The 24,573-nt window shown below is 36.2% G+C and overlaps 1 protein-coding gene across 1 annotated transcript in view; it reads right to left on the bottom strand.

Annotated features, from left to right (window-relative positions):
- TEX15 (testis expressed 15, meiosis and synapsis associated) overlaps positions 1 to 13,692 on the bottom strand; it is a 66,298-nt gene extending 52,606 nt beyond the window's left edge. The window contains exon 1 of the mRNA XM_032288286.1: positions 13,550 to 13,692. Within this exon, the coding sequence (XP_032144177.1) occupies positions 13,550 to 13,685 (136 nt within the window). The 5' untranslated portion in view covers positions 13,686 to 13,692. The remainder of the gene's footprint in view (positions 1 to 13,549) is intronic.
- Positions 13,693 to 24,573: the final 10,881 nt, after the last annotated feature.

The raw sequence follows: 24,573 nt of genomic DNA, 5'->3' as shown, positions 1-24,573 counted from the left end.
CTAAATCCTGAAAATAATTATCCTCTCCATTTCCCTCTTTTTTTTTTTAAAAATTTTTTTAAATAAAATTATGTAGTATGATACCTTTAGATTTTTTTTTTTTTTTTTTTTTTTTTTTTTTTTTTTTTTTGCTTAGCATACTGCCTCTGAGATTCAACCAAGCTGTATGAGTAGATTGTTTCTTTTTATTGCTAAGTAGTATGCCATCATATGAATGTGCCATAGTTTAACCATTCACTCACTGGAAATTTGGGTGGTTGTCAATTTCTGATTATTACAAATTAAGCTGCTATGTACATTCATGTGTAGGTTTTTGTGTGAACGTCATTTTTTGTTTGCCAGGGAAAAATGCCAAAGAGAAGGATGGCTGGATCATATGGCAGCTGCATGTTTATTTATTTACTTTTTTAAAGATTGGGTCTTGCTATGTTGCTCAGGATGGCCTTGAACTCCTGGGCTCAAGCAATCCTCCTGCCTTGGCTTCCTGAGTAGCTGGAACTACAAGCACATGCCACTGTGTGTGAACTGCATGTTTAGTTTTTAAAGATACTGCCAACTTGTTTTCTGGAGTGGCTGTGCTATCTTACATTCCCTGATGGCAATACATGTGTGATTTGGTTTCTCCCATCCTCACTGGCATTTGGCACTGTAATCATTTTCTTTTCCAGCTAAGTGTATAGTTACATCTCATTGTGGTTTTCATATGCATTTCCTTAATGGTTATGATGTTGAACATTTATTTTTTTGGAGACAGTTTCGCTCTTGTTGCCCAGGCTGGAGTGCAATGGCGCAATCTCAGCTCACCACAACCTTCACCTCCTGGGTTCAAAAGATTCTCCTGCCTCTCAGCCTCCCAAGTAGGGGGATTATAGGTGTCCACTACCACGCCTGGCTAATTTTGTATTTTTTAGTAGAGGCGGAGTTTCTCCATGTTGGTCAGGCTGGTGTCAAACTTCCCACCTCAGGTGATCCACCTGCCTTGGCCTCCCAAAGTGCTGGGATTACAGGCGTGAGCCACCATGCCTGGCCTGAACACCTTTTGATAAGCCCATTTGCCATCAGTATATTCTCTCTGGTGAAAAGTCTATTTGTGTCTTATTCTCATTTTCTAATTGGATTGCCTCTCTTTTTTTAAATATTGAATTTTGAAAGTGATTTATATGTTCTAGATGTAAGACCTTGCTCAGATAAATGATCTGAAAATGCTTTTTTCCCCAATTCCTAGCTTGTCTTTTCACCTTCCTAACAGTCTTTTGCAGAGCAAAAGTTTCTAATTTTGATGTAAGTGAATTTATTCTTTCTTTTATAGATTGTGTTTTTCATGCCATGTTTAATTACTTCTCATCCAGGCTGAGATCCTGAAGACGTTCTCTCATGTTTTCTTCTAGACGTTTTATAGCTTTACATTTTACATTTAAGCCCAGGGTTCAATTGGAATTACTTTTTGCATGAGGTTAGGGTGAAGTTCATTTTTTTGGCCTATGGATGTCCAATTGCTCTAGCAACATTTCATGAAGACTACTTTTCCTCCACTAAATGCAAGTTTGTTAAAAATCAATGGAACGAAACCAATTGAACATATTTATGAGGGTCTATTTTCAGAATCTTTATTCTGTTCCACAGATTTGTGTGTCTATCCCTATGGTCACAATGTCTTCATTACTGGAACTATATGCTAAAGCTTAACAGTGGATAGAATAATTCCATATACTTTCTTCTATTTCAAAATTGTTTCAGCTATTCTAGTTTCTTTGCCTTCCCAGGAAAGTATCAGAATAAGCTTGTCCGCCTATAAATATCTTGTTGGAATTTTGATAAGAACTGCAATAAACCTTCAGATAAATTTGTGGTGAACTGACATCATTATGTTGAGTCTTTTAATCCATGAACACAGTACATCTCTACATTTATTTAGATTTCCTTTTTAGAAAAATCAGCGTTTTATAGTTTATAGCATAGAAACCTTACATATTTTGTTGTATTTGTACCTAAGTATTTCATTTTAAAGTTATTTCATTTTATTTTGAGATGGAATCTTATTCTGTCACTCAGGCTGGAATACAATGGCATGACCTTGGCTCACTGCAACCTCTGCCTCCCAGGTTCAAGTGATTCTCATGCCTCAGCCTCCCAAGTAGCTGAAATTATAAGCACCCATCACCATGCCTGTCTAATTTTTTTGTATTTTTGGTAGAGATGGGGTTTTGCCATGTTGGCTAGGCTGGTCTTGAACTCCTGACCTCAGGTGATCCACCTGCCTCAGCCTCCCAAAGTGCTGGGATTACAAGCGTGAGCCACCATGCCTGGCTGCCCAAAGTTTTTTTAAATGGCATTTAAAAAATTTTTATTTCCATGTGTTCTTTGCTAATATTTAAAAATATAGTTGATTCTTGAACACTATGGATTTGAACTGTGTGGGACACAACTTATACTTTGATTTTCTTCCACCTCTGCTACTCCTGAGACTGCACGACCAACCCCCCCCTTCCTTAGCCTACTCAATGTGAAGATGAAGACTTTTATGGTAACCCACTTCCACTTAATGAATGGTAAACACATTTTCTCTTCCTTTTGATTTTCTTAGTAACATTTTCTCTAGCTTACTTACTGTACACATATAGTAGTATATAATACATATATAAAATTATGTGTTAATTGACTGTTCATTTAATTAGCCTTTCAGTCAACAGTAGGCTATTTGTATTAAAAGTTAAGTTCTGGGGGAGGAAGAGTTATATGCAGATATTTTGACTGTGCGTTTTGCGGAGGAGTCAGAGGTGGGATCAGTGCCCCTAACCCCTGGGTCATTTAACAATCAAATGAACAATTGGGTCTTTCCTGGTTTTTTTTTTTTTGAGACGGAGTTTCGCTCTTGTTGCCCAGGCTGGAGTGCAATGGCGCGATCTCGGCTCACCGCAACCTCCGCCTCCTGGGTTCAGGCAATTCTCCTGCCTCAGCCTCCTGAGTAGCTGGGATTACAGGCACGCACCACCATGCCCAGCTGATTTTTTGTATTTTTTTAGTAGAGACAGGGTTTCACTATGTTGACCAGGATGGTCTCGATCTCTTGACCTCATGATCCACCCGCCTCGGCCTCCCAAAGTGCTGGGATTACAGGCGTGAGCCACCGTGCCCGGCCCTTTCCTGTTTTCATCATATCCTGTGACCTTGCTGAACTTACTAGCTCCAAGTTTTCCTTTCTTTCTTTTTTTAAGATTCCCTGGGATTTCCTATGTAGACCATCATGTTCTCTTCAAATAGGGATAATTTTATTTCTTCTTTTCCAATCTGAATGCTGTTAATTCCTCTCCTTGGCTTTTTTGCTTGTACAACTTCCAGTATTATGTCAAGTGTGATGAAAGATAACATTCAGCTCTCAGTTGTGTGTAATAATTCATTTTAAATATCAAATTCCATTTGCTTATATTTTGTTTAGGATAGCTGCACCAATTATCAACACGGACATTGGTCTATGGGGTGTTTTCCACATTATATTGACCTGGTCTTCGAACCATGGTAATATTAATCTCATGTTATTCTCTCAATTTCTATTTTCTAGAAGAGATTGTATAGAATTTCTGTTCTTTAAATCTTTAGAATTCTCCAGTGAAACGACCTGGGCCTTAGAATTTCTTTTCCAACTATGAATTACATTTAATAGTTATAAGACTATTTAAATGATCTATTTAGAACTACATGTGTTTAATAGTTTGTACTTTTGATACAACCTGTGGGCCAGTAGTGATAACTCATTTAATTCTTGATAGATGTAATTTATGGCTATCTTTTTCCTTTGTCATACTTGATAAAGGTTTGTCAACTTAATTGATCTTTCCAATCATCTTTTTGTTGTAGTTTTATTATCCATTCATCTTGCTGCTTTTGGGTTTTTTTGTTCTTTTTCTGTTTTTTGTTTGTTTTTTTGAGATATCGTCTCATTCTGTCACCCAGGCTGGAGTACAGTGGTGTGATCTTGGCTCACTGCAACCTCTGCCTCTCAGGTTCAAGCGATTCTCTTGTCCCAGCCTCCTGAGTGGCTGAGATTACAGGTGGTACACTGCCACACCAGCTAATTTTTTATATTTTAGTAGAGACAAGGGTTTCACCGTGTTGCCTAGGCTGGCCTCGAACTCCTAAACTCAGGCAATCCACCTGCCTCGGCCTCCCAAAGTGCTAGGATTACATGTGTGAGCCACCATGCCCAGTCTTTCTTTTTCTGGTTTCTTAAAGTTGGAAGCTTAAGATTATTTATCTGAAGCATTCCCACTTTTCTAATATAGACATTTAGTGCTATAAACTTCCTTATTAGCAATGCTTTAGCCATGTCCCTCAAAGTTTGGTATGTTGCATTTTCATTTTAATTTAGTTCATGATTTATTTCCTTTAAAATCCCATGACTACTTCAAAATGTATTATTTACTTATTTTTTGCAGAGATAGGGTCTCACTATGTTTCCCAGGCTGGTCTCAAATTCCTAGCCTTAAGCAAGCCCCATGCCTCCTGTTTACTTTCCAAGTGTTTGAAGATTTACTTATTTTTCTGTTTGCATGTTGTCAGGGCATATATTCTGTATGATTTCAATTCCTTTAAATATGTTGATATGTATTTCATGGCTCAAGATATTGTCTATTTTGATCCATGTTCCACAGGTGCTTGAAAGGTCTATTTCGCTGCTGTTAGGTACAATAATCTATACATGTCAATTAGATCCTGTTGATTGACAGTGTTAGATTCTTCAATATTCTTCCTGATTTTCTGCTTAGTAGTTTTATCAATTGGGAGAGGAGTACAAAGTCTCCAACTATAATTCTAAATTTGTCAATTTCTCCTTTCAGTTTTAGCAGTTTTTCTTCATATATTCTGAAGCTCTGATGTCTGGTATATACATACTTAAGACTGCTGTACCTACTTGGTAGACTGACTCTTTCATCATTAAGTAATATTCCTTTTTGTTCTTGGAAATTTTCCTTCCTCTGAAGTCTACTTATTCACCATTAATACAGTCACTCTTATTTTATTATTTGCATGGTCTATCTTTTTTCATATGTCTACATTCCAACTTATATCACTGTATTTGAAATGAGTTTGTCAACAGTAGTTGGGTTGTTTTTTTAATCCATTCTATCAACATGTCTTTTAAGCGGTATATTTAGATCATGCATGTTCAACATAAGTAATGATATGTTAGGGCTTAAGCCTATGATTTAATTATTTATTTCCGGTTTTTTCTTCTGTTCAATTTTCTATTTCATTTTTCCTGCCTTCCTGTGGTTACCTGAACATTTTCAAAATTCCATTTTGATTTACCTATACTGTTTAAAACAATTCTGAGATATTTAGATTCGCTTGTAAAATATAATGCAGAGAGATCTCATATACCATTCTAGTTCCCTCTAATAGTAACATCTCACATTATGATTATTTGAAATACCTCCTCTATATTCACTGAGAATCATAACAAACAATGTTGTTATTTGTGCTACAACTGCCAAACATAATTTGGAAACTCAAGAGAAGGATGATCTATTATCTTTACCTATATTTCTATGCTTTTCTTTTACTTCTTCCTTCATTCCTAATGTTCTCGGTTTCCTTCTTTTACTAGATTCTGTTTGGAGAACTTCTTTTAGCTATTCTTTAAGGGTAGGTGTGCTGATGAAAAATTCTTAAGTTTTATTTTATCTGAGAATAAGTGTTTTACCTCCATATCTGAAGGATATTTGTACTAGGTACAGAACTCTGAGTTGAAAGTTATTTCTTGCATTTGAAAAATGCTGTGTTACTTTCTCTGGACACATGGTTTCTAATGAGACATCTTTTGTCAAATATTTTTTCCCCTACATATAATGTGGCTTCTTTCTAGTTGCTTTCAAGATTTTTCCTCTGTTCCTTGTTTTTAAAGTTTTATTATGATGTTCATTAGCATGAATTTTTGGGGGGTTTTATGTTTGCGGGTTTTCAGGTTCTTTTATATGGTACGTAACTTTTTTTAGATAGGCTGCAATCACTCAGCCAATCTAAAAATGCGACATGTGCCTTTAAGATTCTTCCATTTCTCTTTGTAACTTGAGAGTCATTTCATTTTTTGGTGCTAAATAATATTCTATTGTCTGGATGTACACTATTTTATCTGTTTATCTACAAAAGGATATCCTGGTTGCTTGCAAGTGTTAACTATTAAGAGTAAAGCTGCTATAAACACCTGTGTGCAGGTTTCTATGTGAACATAGGCTTTAACTGATTTGTGTAAATACCAAGAAGTGTAATTGCTGGAGCATATCCTAAGAGTATGTTCGATTTTGTAATAAACCACCATACTGTCTTCCAAAGTGGCTGTACTATTTTGCATTCCCACTAGCAATGGATCAGAGTTCCTGTTGCCCCATATCTTCACCAGTATTTAATGTCATCAGTGTTCTGGATTTGGGCCATTCTAACAGGTGTGTACAGGTATTTCACTGTTCTAATTTAAATTTTCCTGATGACATATGATGTAAAACATCTTGTCATATGCTTATTTGCTGTCCACGTATATTCTTTGGTAAAGTGTCTGCTAAACTCTTCGGCTTGTGTTTGTTTTTTAAATTTTTTATTTTTTGAGATAGGTTTTCACTCTTGTTGTCCAGGCTGGCGTGCAATGGTATGATCTTGGCTCACTGCAACCTCTATCTACTGGGTTCAAGCAATTCTCCTGCCTCAGCCTCCCAAGCAGCTGGAATTACAGGTGCCCACCACCACGCCCGGCTAATTTTTGTATTTTTAGTAGAGACAGGGTTTCACCATATTGGCCAGGCTGGTCTTGAACTCCTGACCTCACGTTATCCACCTGACATGACCTTCCAAAGTGCTGGGATTACAGGTGTATCACGCCCAGCAGGCTCATTTTTAAATGAACTTGTTTTCTTATGGTGAGTTTAACATTTTTTAAAAAAACATGTTTCAGATAATCCCTTATCTGGTATGTGTTTTGCAAATATTTTCTCTTTATTCTTTTGACAGTGTCTTTTGCAGAACAGAAATTTTTAATTGTAATAAAGTCTGGCTATTAGATTCTTTCTTTCACAAACCACATCTTTGGTATTGCAATTAAAGTCATTGCCAAACCTAACATCATCTAGATTTTCTACTATGTCATCTTCTGCAAGTTTTGTAGTTTTGTGTTTTACATTTAGGTCTGTGGTATATTTTGAATTAATTTTTTGTGCAGGATGTTAAGGAGGTCTATGTCTAGATTCCCTTTTCTGCATGTGGATGTCCAGTTGTTCCGGCAATATTTGTTGAAAAGACTTTGTTCTATTTTCCTCCCTCTTCTTTGTCAAAGATCAGTTTATATTTATGTGGCTCTATTTCTGGGCTCTCTGTTCTGTTCCATTGCTTGATTTATCTGTTCTTTTGCCAATACCACCCTGCCTTAATTACTGTAGCTTTATAGCATGTCTTGAAGTAAAGTAGTGTCAGTCCTCTAATTGTTCTCTTTCAATATTGAGTTGGCTATTCTTAGTATTTTGCCTCTCCATATAAACATTATTTTCTAAATTTTAATTTTATTGTAAATTGAAAAATTATAATTGTATATATTTAAGAGGTACAATGTGATGTTACATGCATATAGCACAGAATTATTAAATCAAGCTAACACATCCATTGCCTTGAATACTTATTTTCTGTGGTAAAAGTATTTGAAATGTACTCTCTTAGCAATTTTGAGATAAGCAATTATTAATTACAATCACCCTGTTGTGCAAGAGACCTTAAAATTTATTCCTTCCATATCTGAAACTATGCACCATATAAACTTTAGAATCAGTTTGTTGGTATGCACAATATAACTTGCTGAGATTTTGATTCGAATGGCAATGAATCTGTAAATCAAGTTGGAAAAAACTGGTATCTTGACAATACTGACTTTTTCTATTGATAAACATAGAATCTCTCTATTGGGTTGATTTTTTTCACCAGAGTTTTGTAGTTTTCCTCATATAGACCTTGCATGCATTTGGTTAGATTTAAACCTAGGTATTTATTTTTTTTTTGATGCCAATATAAATGGTATGTTTTAAATTTCAAATTCTACTTGGTCATTGCTGGTATATAAAAAAGCAGTATCATATATTAACCTTTATCCTACAACTTCCCCATAATTGCTTATAAGCTCCAGGAGGGTTTTTTGTGGATTCTTTTGAATTTTCTATAGATATGATCATGTTATCTGTGAGAAAGAACAGTTGTCTTTCTTCTCTCCCAATATATGTACCTTTTATTTCCTTGTCTTGTCTTACTGCATTAGCTAGTACTTCCAGTACAATGTTGAAAAGCAGTGATGAGAGACATCACCGCCTTGATCTTAGCGCTAAAACTTTAAACTTTTCACTGTTTAGTATAAAGTTAGCTGCAGAATATTGGAGATTTAAAAAAATCAAGTTGAGGAATTTCCTCTTTATTCCTAGTTTACTGAGAGCTTTTAACATGAATGGGTGTTGGGTTTTGTCAAACGCTTTTTTTTGCATCTATTGATATAATCATATGATTTTTCTTCTTTAGATGACAGATAACATTAATTGACTTTCAAATGCTGGACCAGCCTTACATATCTGGGATATATCCCAGTTGGTACTGGTGTGAAAATCTTTTTTTTTTTTTAAAGACAGGATCTTGCTCTGTTGCCCAGGCTGCAGTGCAGAAGTGTCACTACGGCTTACTGCAGCTTCAACCCCCTGGGATCAAGCAATCCTCCCTCCTCAGCTTCCCAAGTAGCTAGGACTACAGGTGTGCACCACATCAGCCTGATTTTTAATTTTTTTTTCAAGAGACAGGGCCTTGCTATGTTGTACAGGCTGGACTCAAACTCCTAGCCCCAAGTGGTCCTCCCACCTTAATCTCCCAAAGTACTGATTTACAGGCATGAGCCACAGTGTCCAGATGTAAAATTCTTTTTATACATTATTGAATTCAATTTGCTAATACTTGGCCGAAAAATTCTGCATCTAGCTTCATGAGTGATATTTGTCTGTGGTTCCCATACAGGGTTCGAGTTTTTTTTTTTTTTTCCAGATAGGGTCTTGCTCTGTTGCCCACATTGGAGCACAGTGGCACAGTGGCACAATCATGGCTCACTGCAGCCTTGATCTCCTAGGCTCAAGCGATCCTCCCACCTCAGCCTACTGAGTAGCTGGGACCACAGGCGCATGTCACCATGCCTGGATACTTTTTGCATTTTTTGTAGAGGTGGGGTTTTTCCATGTTGCCAGGCTAGTGTCAAACTCCTGGCCTCAAACAATTCTCCCACTTTGGCCTTCCAAAATGCTGGGATTACAGGGGTCAGCCACCATGATTGGCCCTGTAATTTTTTTTAATGACAATTTTATTTATTTTTATCTTTCCTCTCTTTCTTTTAGAGACAGGGTCTCTGTCACCCAGGCTGGAGTGCAGTGCTGTGATCATAGTTCACTGCAGCCTTGAACTCCTGGGCTTAAGCCATCCTCCTACTTCAACTTCCCAAATAATGTTGAATTTAGACAGTAAATGTAGGCAGCTCTTTAAATTTAATCAATTCTCATCCCATGGATTCAGAGACAACAGCTGAATACCCAGGAGTTAAAGATTCCTGGCAATTCCTTCTCAGTAATTAAAAATTTTTACTTTAAGTTCTGGGATACATGTGCAGAATGTGCAGGCTTGTTACATAGGTACATGTGTGCCATGGTAGTTTGCTGCACCTATTGACCTTTGTCATCTACATTCTCTCCCCTTGCCCCTCTACCCTCCAACAGGCCCCAGTGTGTGTTGTTTCCCTCCCTGTATCCTCACTGTTCAATTCCTAGTTATGCATGAGAACATGTGGTATTTGGTTTTCTGTTCCTGTATTAGTTTGCTGAGGATGGTGGCTTCCAGCTTCAACCATGTCCCTGCAAAGGACATGATCTCATTCCTTTTTATGGCTTCATGGTATTCCATGATGTATATATTCCACATTTTCTTTATATAGTCTATCATTGATGGACAATTGGGTTAGTTCCATGTCTTTGCTACTGTAAAGAGTGCTGCAATAAACATACATGTGCATGTGTCTTTATGGTAGAATGGTTTATATTCCTTTGGGTATATACCCTGTAATGGGACTGCTGGGTCAAATGTATTTCTGGTTCTTGATGCTTGAGGAATCGCCACACTGTTTTCCACAATGGCTGAATTAATTTACATTCTCACCAACAGTGTAAAAGCATTCCTATTTCTCCACAGTCTCACCAGCATCTATTGTTTCTTGACTTTTCAATAATGGCCATTCCGACTGGTGTGAGATGGTATTTCACTGTGGTTTTGATTTGCATTTCTCCAATGATCAGTGATGTTGAGTTTCTCATGGCTCTGTAGTTTTCTTTTCTTCTAAGTTCTTTGTCTTGTTTTGGTACTAAAATAATGTTCCTCTAAAAGAATGAGTTAGGAAGTATTCCCTCTACTTGTATCTTCTGAAAGATATTATAGAGAATTGGTATAACCTCTTCCTTGATAGCATTCACTAGTAAACCTATCTGGTCCCGGAGCTGTTTTTGAAGGTTATTAGTTATTGGTTCAATTTGTTGAATAGATTTAGGCCTACTCAAATCATGTATTTCTTCTTGTGTGACTTTTTGCAGATAATGTCTTTCAAGGAATTGGTACATTTCATCTAGGTTACCATATTTATGGGCCTAGAGTTGTTCACAGTATCCCTTATCCTTTTAATGACCATAGGATCTGTAGTGATGTCCTCTTTTGATTTCTTTTTCTTTTTTGTTTTTGAGATGGAGTCTCACTCTGTTGCCCAGGCTGGAGGGCAATGGCATGATCTGGGCTCACTGCAACCTCCACCTTCTGGGTTCAAGCGATTTTCCTGCCTCAACCTCCTGAGTAGCTGGGACTTACAGGTGCCCACCACCACATCTGGCTAATTTTTGTATTTTTATTAGATACAGGGTTTCACCATGTTAGTCAGTATAACTCAATCTCCTGACCTCATGATCCATGCACCTTGGCCTCCCAAAGTGCTTAGATTACAGGCATGAGCCTCTGTACCATTCCTTGATTTCTGATCTCAGTAATTTGCGGCCTTGTTTTTTCTTAGTTATCCTGGATAGAGGCTTATCAACCTTACAAATCTTTTCAAAGATCCAGATTTTGGTTTTGTTGATTTTTTTCTATTAATTTCCTGTTTGTAATTTCATTTCTGCTCTAATTTTCATTATTTCTTTTCTTCTGCTTATTTTGGATTTAACTTGTCCTCCTTTTTCTAGTTTTCTAAGATATAAATGTAAATTATTGATTTTAGATATTTCTTGTTTTCTAATATATTCATTCAATGCTATAAATTTCTTCCTAAGTACTGCTTTTGCTTCATCCTACAAATTTCGTTTTCCTTTTCATTTAGTTCAAGGTATTTTAAAATTTCTCTTGAGATTTCTTTTTTGATCCATTTATTACTTAGAAGTGTGTTGTTTAGTCTCAAAGAATCTGGGTATTTTCCAGCTATCTTTTGGTTATTTATGTCTACTGTAGGTCTTCTAATTGATCATCTTAATTAATTCTACAGTGATCTGATATGGTTTGGCTCCGTGTCCCCATCCTAATTTCATCTTGTAGCTCCCATAATTCCTATGTGTTATGGAAGGGACTTGGTGGGAGATGAATGAATCATGGGAGCAGGTCTTTCCTATGCTGTTCTCATGATAGGGAATGGGTCTCATGAGATCTGATGATTTTAAAAATGGGAGTTTCTCTGTACAAGCTCTCTTTGCCTGCTGCCATCCATTTAAGATGTGACTTGCTTCTCCTTGTCTTCTGCCATGATTGTGAGCTTTCCCAGCCACATGGAACTATAAATCCATTATAAAACTCATTCTTTTGTGAATTGCCCAGTCTTGAATATGTCTTCATCAGCAGTGTGGAAATGGACTAATACAGCAGACTTCATGTTTTCTACTATTTTAAGTCTCTTAATATGTGTATTATGGTCAAGGTATGGTCTGTCTTGGTGAGTCTTGCATGTGCTTGAGAAGAGTGTCTAACATGCTACGGTTAAACTGAATAGTCTACAGATGTCTATTATGTCAAGCTGATTGATGGTGTCGATGAGTTCAACTTTGTCCTTAGCGATTTTCTGTCTGTTGGATATGTCCAACAGGGTATTTCTGATAACAGGGTATTTACAACTACAATAGTGGATTCCTCTATTTCTCCATGTAGTTAGTTTTTGATTGAGTTTTTATTTCAATTAGATAAATTTTCAGTTCTAAGTCTTCTATTTGGTTATTATATTATTTCATTTCTTTGATGACATTTTCTAGTTTTTCATTTGTTTCAAAAGTGTTTTTAACTGCTTGTGCAATTATCTTTATGGCAACTGTTTTAAAAGTCTCTCAGCTAATTACAGTTCCAACACCTGTGTCAACCTTGATTTTGGCATCTATTGAGTATCTTTTCTCATTCAAGTTGAGATTTTCTTGGTGTGTGGTAAGATGAGTGATTTTTATTGTATCATGGTCAAATGGGGCATTTTAATGAGATTCTGAATTATATTTAATCTTGCATGTCAGCAAGACTTTACTAAAACTGTACAGGCAGGAAAAATGAGTGGCAGGGAAAGGGAAGCACTGACTCTACTATTATGCAGAGGTGAGGTTCTGGCTTTCCACAGGGCCTCCACTTACACCCTGGGGAATATCCTGTTACCACTGGAAAGGGCTGAAGTGCATGGTCCCCACTCAGCCTCCACCAACATCATAGAAGGAGGGCTTGCTACTGCTGGATGTGGTGGAGGTCCAGGCTCTCCACCTTATTCACTGACTCTAACCCTAGTGGAAAGGGGCAACTCATCACCACAAAGCAGAGGTAGATATCCACTGACATGGCAGGAGCAGGATGGTGGCAGGGAGAGGAATGCATTATTGCCGTGTGTGGAACCCTGTACTTGATCAACACTGGCACTATGAGGAAGAAAAGGGGTACCTTGTTCCTGTTGGGTAGGAGGTCAGAGTCCAGGATCCCCACTCAACCTCCTTTGACATCACCCCAGTGGGAAAAGGGGGCGGTGTGTTTAATGTCAAATAGGTTTCCATCTTTCTAGGCTGCCCCATTCTTAGTCCACTGCCAAGAAAGAAGGGGTTTTTCTTGGAGCTTTTTGTGGAGGGTTCTGCATCCGTTGGCATTTCTGTGTTGGGGGCATCCAGTCTGAGATATGGAGGAAACAAAAAAAATCCAGGGAACTTACTGCTTTGTCATTCCCCGAATCCCAAGGTCCCTAGGTGGTCTGTCTTCTCTTCAGTTTTGAACATTTTCCCATATTTGTTTAATTAAAACATCCAGGGTTTTTAGGTCTACTTAGTGGCAGAGATGCAGAACATGCGTCTATTCTCTTTTGTGCAGAAATGTAAGTATATGTGTGTTTAAGAAATTAAAAACCTGAATTTACCTAATTTTTATATAGAGTCAAATTAAAAGATGAACATAAACTAAGAATCAGAGAAATACAGTAATAGTTACTAAAAAAATTTCCAACTTTCAACGGAAATATTACCTTTCCCAGCTGTCCTCCTGATCTTAGGAATGGTGAATTTCTTCAAAGGATTGACTTCACCAGTATTTAACAGGGGTTCATTAGTTGAGCTCATTTGCCACAGTGTATTCTGTTTAGCAGTTTCTTTCATTTCCATTTTGTTGGTGGCCTAAAATCAACCCAAGGTTATTAAGCAAAAGGTCAATAAATACATAAAAGGCAATGGCAGTACAATCATTTAGAAGTTCTTCAACAAAATTGAATAATAAAATGTTCTTAGTCAACTGTCAGAAAGTTTCCATCTCAATTTGCCAGTTACCCAAAAACGAAAATGAGTTTACAACTTGGGTTTTTATATAATATTAAAAATATCAGCTGGGCATGGTGACTTATGCCTGTAATTCCAGCACTTCGAGAGTCTAAGGTGGGCAGATCACCTGAGGCTAGGAGTTTGAGACAGCCTGGCCAACATGGTGAAATCCCGTCTCTACTAAAAATACAAAAAAATTTGGTAGGTGTGGTAGCACATCCTGTAATCCCAGCTACTTGGCAGACTAAGGCACGAGAATAGCTTGAACCCGGGAGGTAGAAGTTGCAGTAAGCCATGATCACTCCACTGTACTTCAGCCTGGGTGACAGAGCAAGACTCTATCTTAAAAAAAAAAAATACACACACACACGTATATGTTTCATATAGGTATGAAATTTTGCTCCTAATGGATTTTTTCCCTTGTAATTCATGTAACTGCAATTGGGTAACCAAAAGTTTCCCTGCTCCTGAAAAGCTCAAAAACATACAGCCATACAATTTTTATACATATTTGGTAAAATTCTTACCAAACATTCCTTTTCTTCCCCCCTTTATTTCTTTTGAGACAGGGTCTGTGCTGCCCAGGATGGTCTTGAACTCCTAGGCTCGAGTGATCTTCCTGCCTCAGACTCCCAAAGTGCTGGGATTACAGGCGTGAACCACCAAGCCCAGCCCAAATACTCCATTTTTAAAAAGCATTTTTTTTTTCCGATACATTTCTGTGGCTAAAATGATACTCTCTTTAAATCAAAATCTCTGGCTTTAGAAGAAACTTTTAAAAGTTGTAAACCAACTACTGCTTACTATCCCTACAGCTGATGGCCAACAACAGCTAATCACTTATTGGCTATTGTTCTGTAGTATCGTTCTATAAATGCTTAAGACAACATCACATATTGCTATACCAGAAGTACCAAAAATATTCCTCCCCTTCCTTTTTCCCTCTCCTTTCTCTCTCTCCCCAAACTCCCCCACAACCTCCACCCCCTGACAAATATTGATTCTTAACCTCTTTAAGTAGAACTTAAACTGGATTTCAAAAGAAAGCTATGGAGTGTACACATAGGGAAATATGTATATAAGTAGGCATTTTTCATACCATTTCATAACATGTTTGATGGCCCTCCTGACACCTATCAACTGCTTAGTTCAAACATTAGATCACAATCCAAATTAAAAGATGCCAAAATTCCACAAAAGGATCACAAAGGATAAGGTTCTATAGAAGGTTCACAAGGCCTTCCCCCTTAATCTCTTCCTCTGTTCTTTATGAAAGGTGATATTGCAATCTCCCAGTCTAACACGGATCAGGGAATGAAAGAAGCCTCTAGAAAAAAAGAGAAGAAAGCCAGCCCTTCTTCCATTCAGCCACAATGACAGACGCTAAATGGGGTACTGCCTTCTAAAAAGAATACTCCTAAGATATACCAGTTCTAGAGGTAACTGTCAAGGCTGCCATGTTCACCTGAAGTTTAGTAAGGGTCAGAATATAAAATAGTTTAGCATGCCTTATGTAATAAAAATTTCTTCAATTAGTCATGATCTGTATCAACAGCACATAAAGGTATAGAAGAATCCATGGAATATACTTTACTTGAACAGCCAAGTGCTGGGACAATCCTCAATACTCCCTTTAACTACAGTTAAATTATATATTCAGGAAAGCTCAATGATTTCAGCTATAGGGCTTCTCTAGTATAATTTACTAATAAAGGAAAGATATATGAAGTTCAGATTCTGTTCCTCAGTGCTAACTTAGGATAATACTTTGCCACAAAAAGCTAAGTTTACAACTAATGACGAATAATCTGGACACAATGGTATTCAACATCCTTCATTAAATAAGTTGCACCTAGCAATTTTTCAGTTATTACCTTTCAAGTAAGAATAACATCTCTGTAACTTCAGCCCAAACTTAAGCCATGTTAAAGTGATAACTTCACGTATTTCTTTTGTTTGCATAGGATATTAGATCTTTGATATATATTTCTTTATGCTCATGTATCACAGACCTATAACCTCATGTTACATATCACAAATTATATCATATGAAATAGTCCTGCAATGATTATATATGTATTTATGTATTTTTTATTTATATACATATATGTAAGTAAAATCAGTAAGTTTGAATTCTGAGGATTCATGCTGAGGCTGTCTTCCGGAGTCCTGGGCTATTCTAAGTAGAGAAAGAAACCAATTCTAAAATCTTCAGGAATATTTAATGTACATGGCAATGCATATAACAGATATTCAAAATGACTAAAGAACAAAGGAACCAAAAACAAGGATTTGCTAACAATTAAAACATCTATTTATACAGTATAGGTTTTAAGAGAATGTATGCTATGAACAATTCTAACCCAATGCATTTAAATATTAGACAATATAATTCTTAGGGGAAAAAAGCTAACAAAATTGATTCAAGAATAAAAAGAATGAACGAATAATCCTATTAGGAGGAAATCAGTAGAAATTAAATCAATAGTTAAATAGAAATAATAATACATCATAAATCAGCCGAGTTCATCTCAGAAATGGAAATATTTGCCATTGTCTAGCTCACCTCCCACTCCCTCCTCGATCTGTTTTGATTCCTACCTCCATTACCCTACCTAAACAGCAATCTTCAGAGCCATCAATGATTATCCACATCAGTCATTTGTGGCTTATGACTTACTTGGCCTCTCTCTGTTTGATACTCTTGACCACTCTGTTCTTGAAATAACACAGCTTGCCAGACTTCTATGACTTCATAATCCTGATTTTCTTGGTCTCTTAGTAACTCACCTTTCTGTATCTAGCCTTTATTATTTACTTTTACTTAAAATAAAATTTACATTTTTATTTTTAAATATTTAATCTAACTTAACCTCTGAAAACTTCATAAATAAAACAGAACTTTGTGCTTTTAGTTTGCATTTAATTCATTATAAGTGACACTGAGTTATTTTATTTTTCCTGTGAATCACTTGTTCTTATTTTTTTGTCCATTTTTTTTTTCACAGAGAAGATAATATTCTAGTTAATGATTTGTAAGGACTCCATATACAAATAAATTAGTTTTGTCTGTCATATGTATTTTAATATTTTTGTCTTTTAATTTTGTTTCTACGTGAGGAAGAGTCCTCACACAGAAAAACTAATTTTTGTGTCGTCTCATTTCTGAATCTTTTTTTTTTTTTCCTTTGAGACTAGCTCTCACTAGTGTTGCCCAGGCTGGTCTCAAACTCCTGAGCTCAAGTGATCCTCATGCCTCAGTCTCCCTGGTGGCTAAGTAGCTAGAAGTACAGGCACATGCCAACTGTGCTTGGCTAATTTCTGAACCTTTTATTACAGATCATCACCAGGACTGAATGAGAGTTCTAATTTCTCTATATTCTCATCAACATTTGATGTTGGTAGTCTCTACTTTCTGCCAACCTGACAGGAGCAAACGATAACTCATGGTGGTTATTTTGCATCTTCCCCCAATTTTTTTTTTTTCTTTTGAGACAGGGTTTTGCTCTGTCACCTGGGCTGGAGTGCACTGGTGTGATATCAGTGCACTGCAACCTCTGCCTCCTGGGTTCAAGCCATTCTCCTGGCTCAGCCTCCCGAGTAGCTGGGACTACAGGTATGCACAACCATGCCTGGCTAATTTTTGTTTTTTTGTAGAGACAAGGTTTCACCATGTTGGCCAGGCTGGTCTCAGATTCCTAACCTCAAGTGATCTGCCCGCCTCAGCCTCCCAAAGTGCCTGTAGGCATAAGCCACTGCACCCAGCCTCTAATTTTTGAGAATGATCAGGTATTGAGTATATTTATTGGTCATGTTTGCACATATGTGAAATGCCCATTCAAGTTTTTTTACCCACTTTTCTATCAGTTTGTTTATCCTATGTATTTGCAAGCAATCTTTACAAGGGATACTTTTTTTTAAACCAATTATTATACTTAATGCAAATAATCCCCCCATTTTTAAAAGTCGTTTTTTAACTGCGCGGAGTGGCTCATGCTTGTAATCCTAGCACTTTGGGAGGCTAAGGTGGGCGGATCATGAGGTCAGTAGATCAAGACCATCCTGGCTAACACGGTGAAACCTCATCTCTACTAAAAAAAAAAAAAAAAAAAAAAAAAGTTGTATTTTCATTTTCTAAAACAGATATGTTTAATTCTAGTCCCAACTATGAGTATGTTTCTTTATATTTTGTGCTTTCATTTTTGCTTCTGATCAACTTTAAGAAATAATTCTAAGATTACAAAGATATCCCATGTTTTTAATAAAACTTTCATAGTTTTGTTTTTTACTTTTAAGTCTTTACTCTGCCTCAAATTCATTTTTTGTCCATGGTAAAAAAATAAAGGTTCGGGTTTTCCATGTAAGTATCAATCTTTCCTATTCCTACTTATCTGTAATGCCATCTCTGACATAAATCCATTTTCCACATATGCATGAATTCTGAGCTCTGTTTCATTGGTGTCTTTCTGTATTCATACATCAACACCATATTCTAACAAATATTGATACATGCTTGGGCAAAACCAAAAGAAAAAAAAAATCTTGTTTTTCCACAGCATCTTTACACTTTTTAATACACATTTTAAATTAGGCTTATCTAATAATACATCTTGTTTAGGTTTTAACTGGAACTTAACCTAGTGATTAATTTTAAGATAAATTAATATTGTTATATTAGTCTTCCTATCTGTGAACATGGTATTCACGTCATTAATGTCTTTCAATAGTCTTATAATTTTTTTTCCTTGAGGGTTTTTACACTTCTTTTAAAGTATTTATTCTAAGGTACTTTATAACTTTTACATTACTATATGTGGTATCTTTAAAAGTTATTTTATTCACTACTGCATGTGGTATCTTTAAAAGTTATTTTATTCACTACTGCGTTTAAAATAATGTTGATACTGATAATAAAAATGACTAACATATACAAAATACTTACCAGGTACCAGACACTTTTCTAAGTGCTTTACATATATATTGATCCATTTAATCTTCACAATATCCCTATGAGATACCTTATTTTAAATTTGAAAATGAAAATGCAGGAAAGTTAAATAACATGTCCAAGGACACACAGCATGGAAGCGTGGAATCTGGAATTCAAAGCTAGGCAGTATGGCTCCAGAGTGAATACACTCAATCACTAGGCAAATGACTCTCCGAAACGAATTTCCATTTACTGGCTACCCAGCAACCTTGTTAAGCTCTTATTAATTCTAATAATTAATAATGACTTACAGTTTTGTTTCTTCCTGTCTGATTCTTATGCTATTTATTTCTTGTGCCTAGTACAATGTTGAATATAAGTGATCACGGTAGTATCTTGATCTTGCCCCCGATTTTAAAGGGAATGTTTTAAATCTTTTACAATTTAATATGATAAACTTTTTCCCATCTGATTCTTATGCTATTTATTTCTTGTGCCTAGTACAATGTTGAATATAAGTAATAATGGCAGGTATCTTAATCTTGCCCCTGATTTTAATGGGAATGTTTTAAATCTTTTACAATTTAACATGATAAATTCTATTCTTTAATAGACATGCTGCCATCAGGCTTACTTTTCCTGGGTATAAATTCTAGAATGACTGCTATTTTCTCTCAGCACTCTGAAGATGTAATCACCTTCAATTTAATTGTCATTCATTTATGGGCAATCTTTTCCTCTGGCAGCTTTTACTATTTTCTTTGTCCTGCATTTTCATCATGATGTTCTAGGCTAAGTATTTAATGAATTTCTTATAGCTAACGTTTGGTATCTTTCAACAGTTACGTGAAATTCTCAGAAATTTTATTTTTAAATATTGGTGTGACATCATTCTATTTCCTTGGTATAGATCTTCTAATTACCTATGTTCAAACTCCTGTCTTTATTCTTGTTTCTTAACACTCCTTCATATCTAACAATCACATCATGTTTTTTGATATCTAACATCTGGTTCACTGACTCTCTTCAGCTAGGTCTAATCCGCTTCTAGTCCATTGAGTTTTTAAATTATAATTATGACTATTTTCATTAATGACAGTTATATTTGGTCCTTTAAAAAATCTGCTTCTCACATTTTAAAGCCTTTTTCATTTCTTTAAAAAAATATATTGTATTGCTTTACAAGGAAGACGTGGTCATAATTGTTGCGGATTGTGCATCTGCACGGCTCCTGCTCCTGACTCACCACCGTTCATATTCGCCGAGAAACAAGTTGGTCAGGAAGCCGCACAGCAGCCATGGCTTTTAAGGATATCGAGAAGACACCCATGGAGCCGGAGGTGGCAATTCACTGAATTCGAATCACTCTAACAAGCCACAACGTAAAATTCCTGGAGAAGGTGTGTGCTGACTTGATCAGAGGAGCAAAGGAAAAGGATCTCAAAGTGAAAGGACCAGTTTGAATGCCTACCAAGACTTCAAGAAACACTACAAGAAAAACTCCTTGTGGTGAAGGTTCTGAGACTTGGGATTGTTTCCAGCTGAGAATCCACAAGCGACTCACTGGCTTGCACTGTCCTTCTGAGATTGTTAAACAGATTATTTCCATCAGTATTGAGCCAGGAGTTGAGGTAGAAGTCACCATTGCGCAGATGCCTAAGTCAACTATTTTAATAAAATGATTACCAGTTGTTAAATATATATAGTACTTAAACTGGATATGATGGTTTATACCTGTATTCCCTGCTACATGGCAGGCTGAGGTGGGAGAATTGCTTGAGCCTAGGAGTTCAAAGTTGGAATGAGCTATGACTGCACTCTAGCCTGGGCAACACAGCAATGCAGCAAGAAAAATAATTCTGTCTCTAAAAAAACCCGTATTTGATAATTCCAACATCTTAAGTCTCAATTCCGATTCTCTTATTTTTTATGTGTTATCATTTGCTTTTAATACCCTGCTTCCTGTATCATTGATATATATTATTAATTCATTCACTATTTCCATAACTCATATTCCTTCAAGCTTGGAACAGGTATAAAGACAGACATCTAAGACCAATTAAAGAGGAAAAAGAGTTCCAAGATAAAACCTCACATATATGGTGAAATGATGTTCCACAAGGGTGCCAAGACCATTCAGTGAGAGAAAGGACAGTCTGCAACAAATAGTGCCAGGAAAGCTGGATATCCATGTGCAAAAGAATGAAGTTGTATTCTTACTTTAAACCATGTATAAAAATTAACTGCAAATAGGTCAAAGACCTAAAGATAAGAGTTAAAACTATCAAATTGTTAGAAAAAAACGTAAAGAAAAAGCCTAATGTGAAGGTATTGGGAGGTGGGGCCTTTAGAAGCTGATTAGGTATTAAAGGTGGTGCCTTCATGTAGGTAATGTTATAAAACAGACTGTAAAGACCTCCCTCACTGCTTCTACCACGTGAAGGTGCAGCAAAAAGTCAGTGGACCAGGAAGCAGACCCTCACCAGCTACCAAATCTTCCAGCACCTTGATCTTGGACTCCCCAGCCTTCAGAACTGTGAGACATTCCTTTTGTGTATAAGTTACCCAGTTTATGGTATTTTGTTACAGCAGCCTGAAAGCACCAAGACAGAGGATTTTTAGAAGATCTCTTATAGGTTAGTTTGAACTGATCTTTAGTTAGCAACAGCATAATCAAGAGTATAATCTATACGCTAAGATGCAAAAAAATCTATGTAGTATATCAGATGTCAACCTTGCTCAAAAACTGTCAATAAATGTCTGCTGAATTGGTGATAGGAGTACTGAAGGAGTAAAGTTAAATAATGCATTGCTTTTCATGGACTGAAAGTTTGAAACCAAGTTTTGTTCAAGGATCAGAGGACGCCCCTAAGCAGCAATCAGTAAAATCCATCTATTAATAATCCTCTTATTGGACTTAAAGAATGTTGCTGACCTTTCTCTGCCAACTAAGGCAGGAACATCTGGTTAAGCATTAGATCTTTTGTTTTCTTACAGAGTTCAGATTCAACACCTATGAAGCCATTATGTGACATTCCATTAGGTAAATGTATAGGTTATTCAAGGATTTACATGTCAACACTTTTAGAACACATACATTTAGAGAAAGTTCAATTTTGTCATAGTGACTTGTGAAGTTCTATCTTTAATTTTTTCTCAAATCCTTTAACGTGAAGCTTGACTATTTGTACCTTGGAACTTGGGAGAAGAGTGGAACATCTGCAATGCCTAAATGCAGGACAATGATGGCCCATAAAGTTTTTTTTTTTTTTAAACTTTCCCTCAATCTTATACATAGAAGTTATTAAATAAGAAGTGTTTCTGGGTTATCTCCATCCTCTTCATACTAAATGCATAGAAAACTGGAAACAAAAAAGCAAAGAATGCATGGCAATAGTTTTATCATGCTTTTAAGATTTTATCTAAAATGGCTATTAGGACTTAGGCCATTTTATACTTTTCATTCGTCTTGTTTACTTTGCCACCGCCAAATCTCAGAGTCTTTTAGAAAGATAATACCAAATTCTGTTGGAGAAGATGAACCATGTATTGACTCCACTGGCTCAATCTTCTCCAACAGAATTTGGTAATATCTTTTTGCTGCATCTATTGAGTCCAAGACATTAGGACAAGGGGTTATAGTAACTACACAATAATTCCAGTAGTTACCTGAGCTCACTACCAGAACATAAGATTCAAAAAAAAAAAAAAAAGTCAACTTAATTCCCCAAAGAATGGCCCCATTCTGTTGATATTTGTTTTAGGTAGGTTTAAAAGATTTAAGACAAGCAGAACATGTGTGTTTCTTAGAATCAGTACCCATATTGACCACTTCCTCAGAAAGATATGCAGTATCAAAAGAAAACCTCATACATTATAATGCACTACATATTTCTAAACCCTTAGAAATTTACAGTAAAACTAGTAATTTAAACTATCTGAGGAGTATAAAATCTTAGTATCTGGATAAAAGTAATATGAAGTGCTAACAAATAAAGCCTCTTCCAGATTTGTTTTTAAAGACTCTAATACTGAAAAAGTAATTCCTCGCCCCTCCAGTGCAAAAAGCTCTAGAACTGGTCATAGCGAACAGTTAAAATGTGGGGGGTAGTGGGAGGGTATCTAAATTCTCAGGGCCAACCAGTGACAAATAGCTAAAGGTAACCTAGCTAGGAAATTCACACTCTTGTGACTTAACAAACCAACTTTTCATTTCCCTTCCAAATTGTCATTACAAAACAGGATTGAAATAAAATTTTTTGAAAGGATTTATGAAATAACAGAAAGTATTCTGTACAAGAAGTCAGCAGACGTAGGTTTCTTATCCTGATTCTGCCACTCACTAAATGTCTGCTTCTAAGCTTTATTCTCCTCATTTGTGTTTTGGTAAGGCTTAAAGTTGTATTGTAAACTGTAAAATGTTTTGCCTCCTCCTAACACCTACCCCTCTTCCTACCATTTTCAGGATCTGTTTATCTACATTTTCTCTGTGGTTCCACAATAGGCATATGCAAGAAATTACACACTGTATAAAAGTTGATGCCCTAAAGGTTTGATAGCCTCATTACATTGAACAATCCAAATTCTGCCTCTACCTTTACAATTACTTAGAACATTTATTTACCTAGAGTATTTCCTTCCATGACTATGGCATTTTTGCTTTTTAAATGTCAATGGTGGGTCCAATTCCCATCCTCTGAGAGTGAATTTCACCTTTAGAATCAACCAAAAATCATTTAAAATCCATATGATTAATATGTGGGTAGCCAAATGTGACAATACCACTTTTGACTAAAAATATAAAATTTTAAGAATTTGCCTAAAAAGCAATTAATTATCTTAAGAGTCAGGATCTCACTCTGTCACCCAGGATGGGGTGCAGTGGTGCAATTACAGTTCATTGTAACCTTGAATTCCTGGGCTCAAGTGACCCTTCTGCCTCAGCCTCTGAGATGATTAAGTCTTGAGAACAGATCCCTCACGAATGGGATTAGCATACTTATTAAATACGCTCAAGGGTGCTAGCTAGCTCCTTCCACCATGTGAAAACACAGTGAAAATGCACCACCTATGAGAAAACGCCCATCATCCCAAACACTGAATCTGCCAGTACCTTGATCTTGGACTTCTCTGCTTCTAGAACTGTGAAAAACAAATTTATGTTGTGTATGAGTTATCTAGTTTATATTATGTTGTAGTGGCCTCAGTAGACTAAGACAATATCCAAGAAGTATTATAATCAAAAATAAATATTTATATACTTTAAAGTATTCCAAAGCGTGATAAAAGACATTCTTCATGTATCTTCTTTATTGCCAAATTATTTATAAATAAATTGTAAAGTAGTTACAAGAAATCAACAAGGTATTATACGTAAAGCAGTAACAAAATCATTATTTGAAATACTTACCATTCTTCAATGGTATCTGGCATCATACAGTTATGATCAGTACTCAGTCCATGCATGAAAACTGATAAGGGAATACCTACAAAATAAAAATAAAAACAGAAACATGTAAAGAATTATGATCAGAAGCTCCCCCAACCTAATAATTATCTCTTTATTATCCTCTCTATTTATTTTTTTCCTCCTGGTTTCTGCCTCTCTTTCACTCCTGTTTCATCCTGGGGGAGGGAGCTATCTGTTTTCTGCATGTCTCAGTTCCTTCACTCTCATGCCTTTCCATTCTTCCCTCTTCTTTCCCTCCTCTTTTCTCAATAAGCTTTTCTCTTTTTTTTTCCCTTCAGTACATTCACATCTGCTAACCAGCTCACCAATGTTACACAGCTCTACTTGGGAAAACC

Source organism: Sapajus apella, unplaced genomic scaffold (assembly GCF_009761245.1).
Source record: "Sapajus apella isolate SASKATOON/1434 unplaced genomic scaffold, GSC_monkey_1.0 scaffold21, whole genome shotgun sequence".
NCBI classification, from domain to species: Eukaryota; Metazoa; Chordata; class Mammalia; order Primates; family Cebidae; genus Sapajus; species Sapajus apella.
Note: the sequence above shows the minus strand (reverse complement) of the source record. Positions and strands in the feature narration are given on the sequence as shown.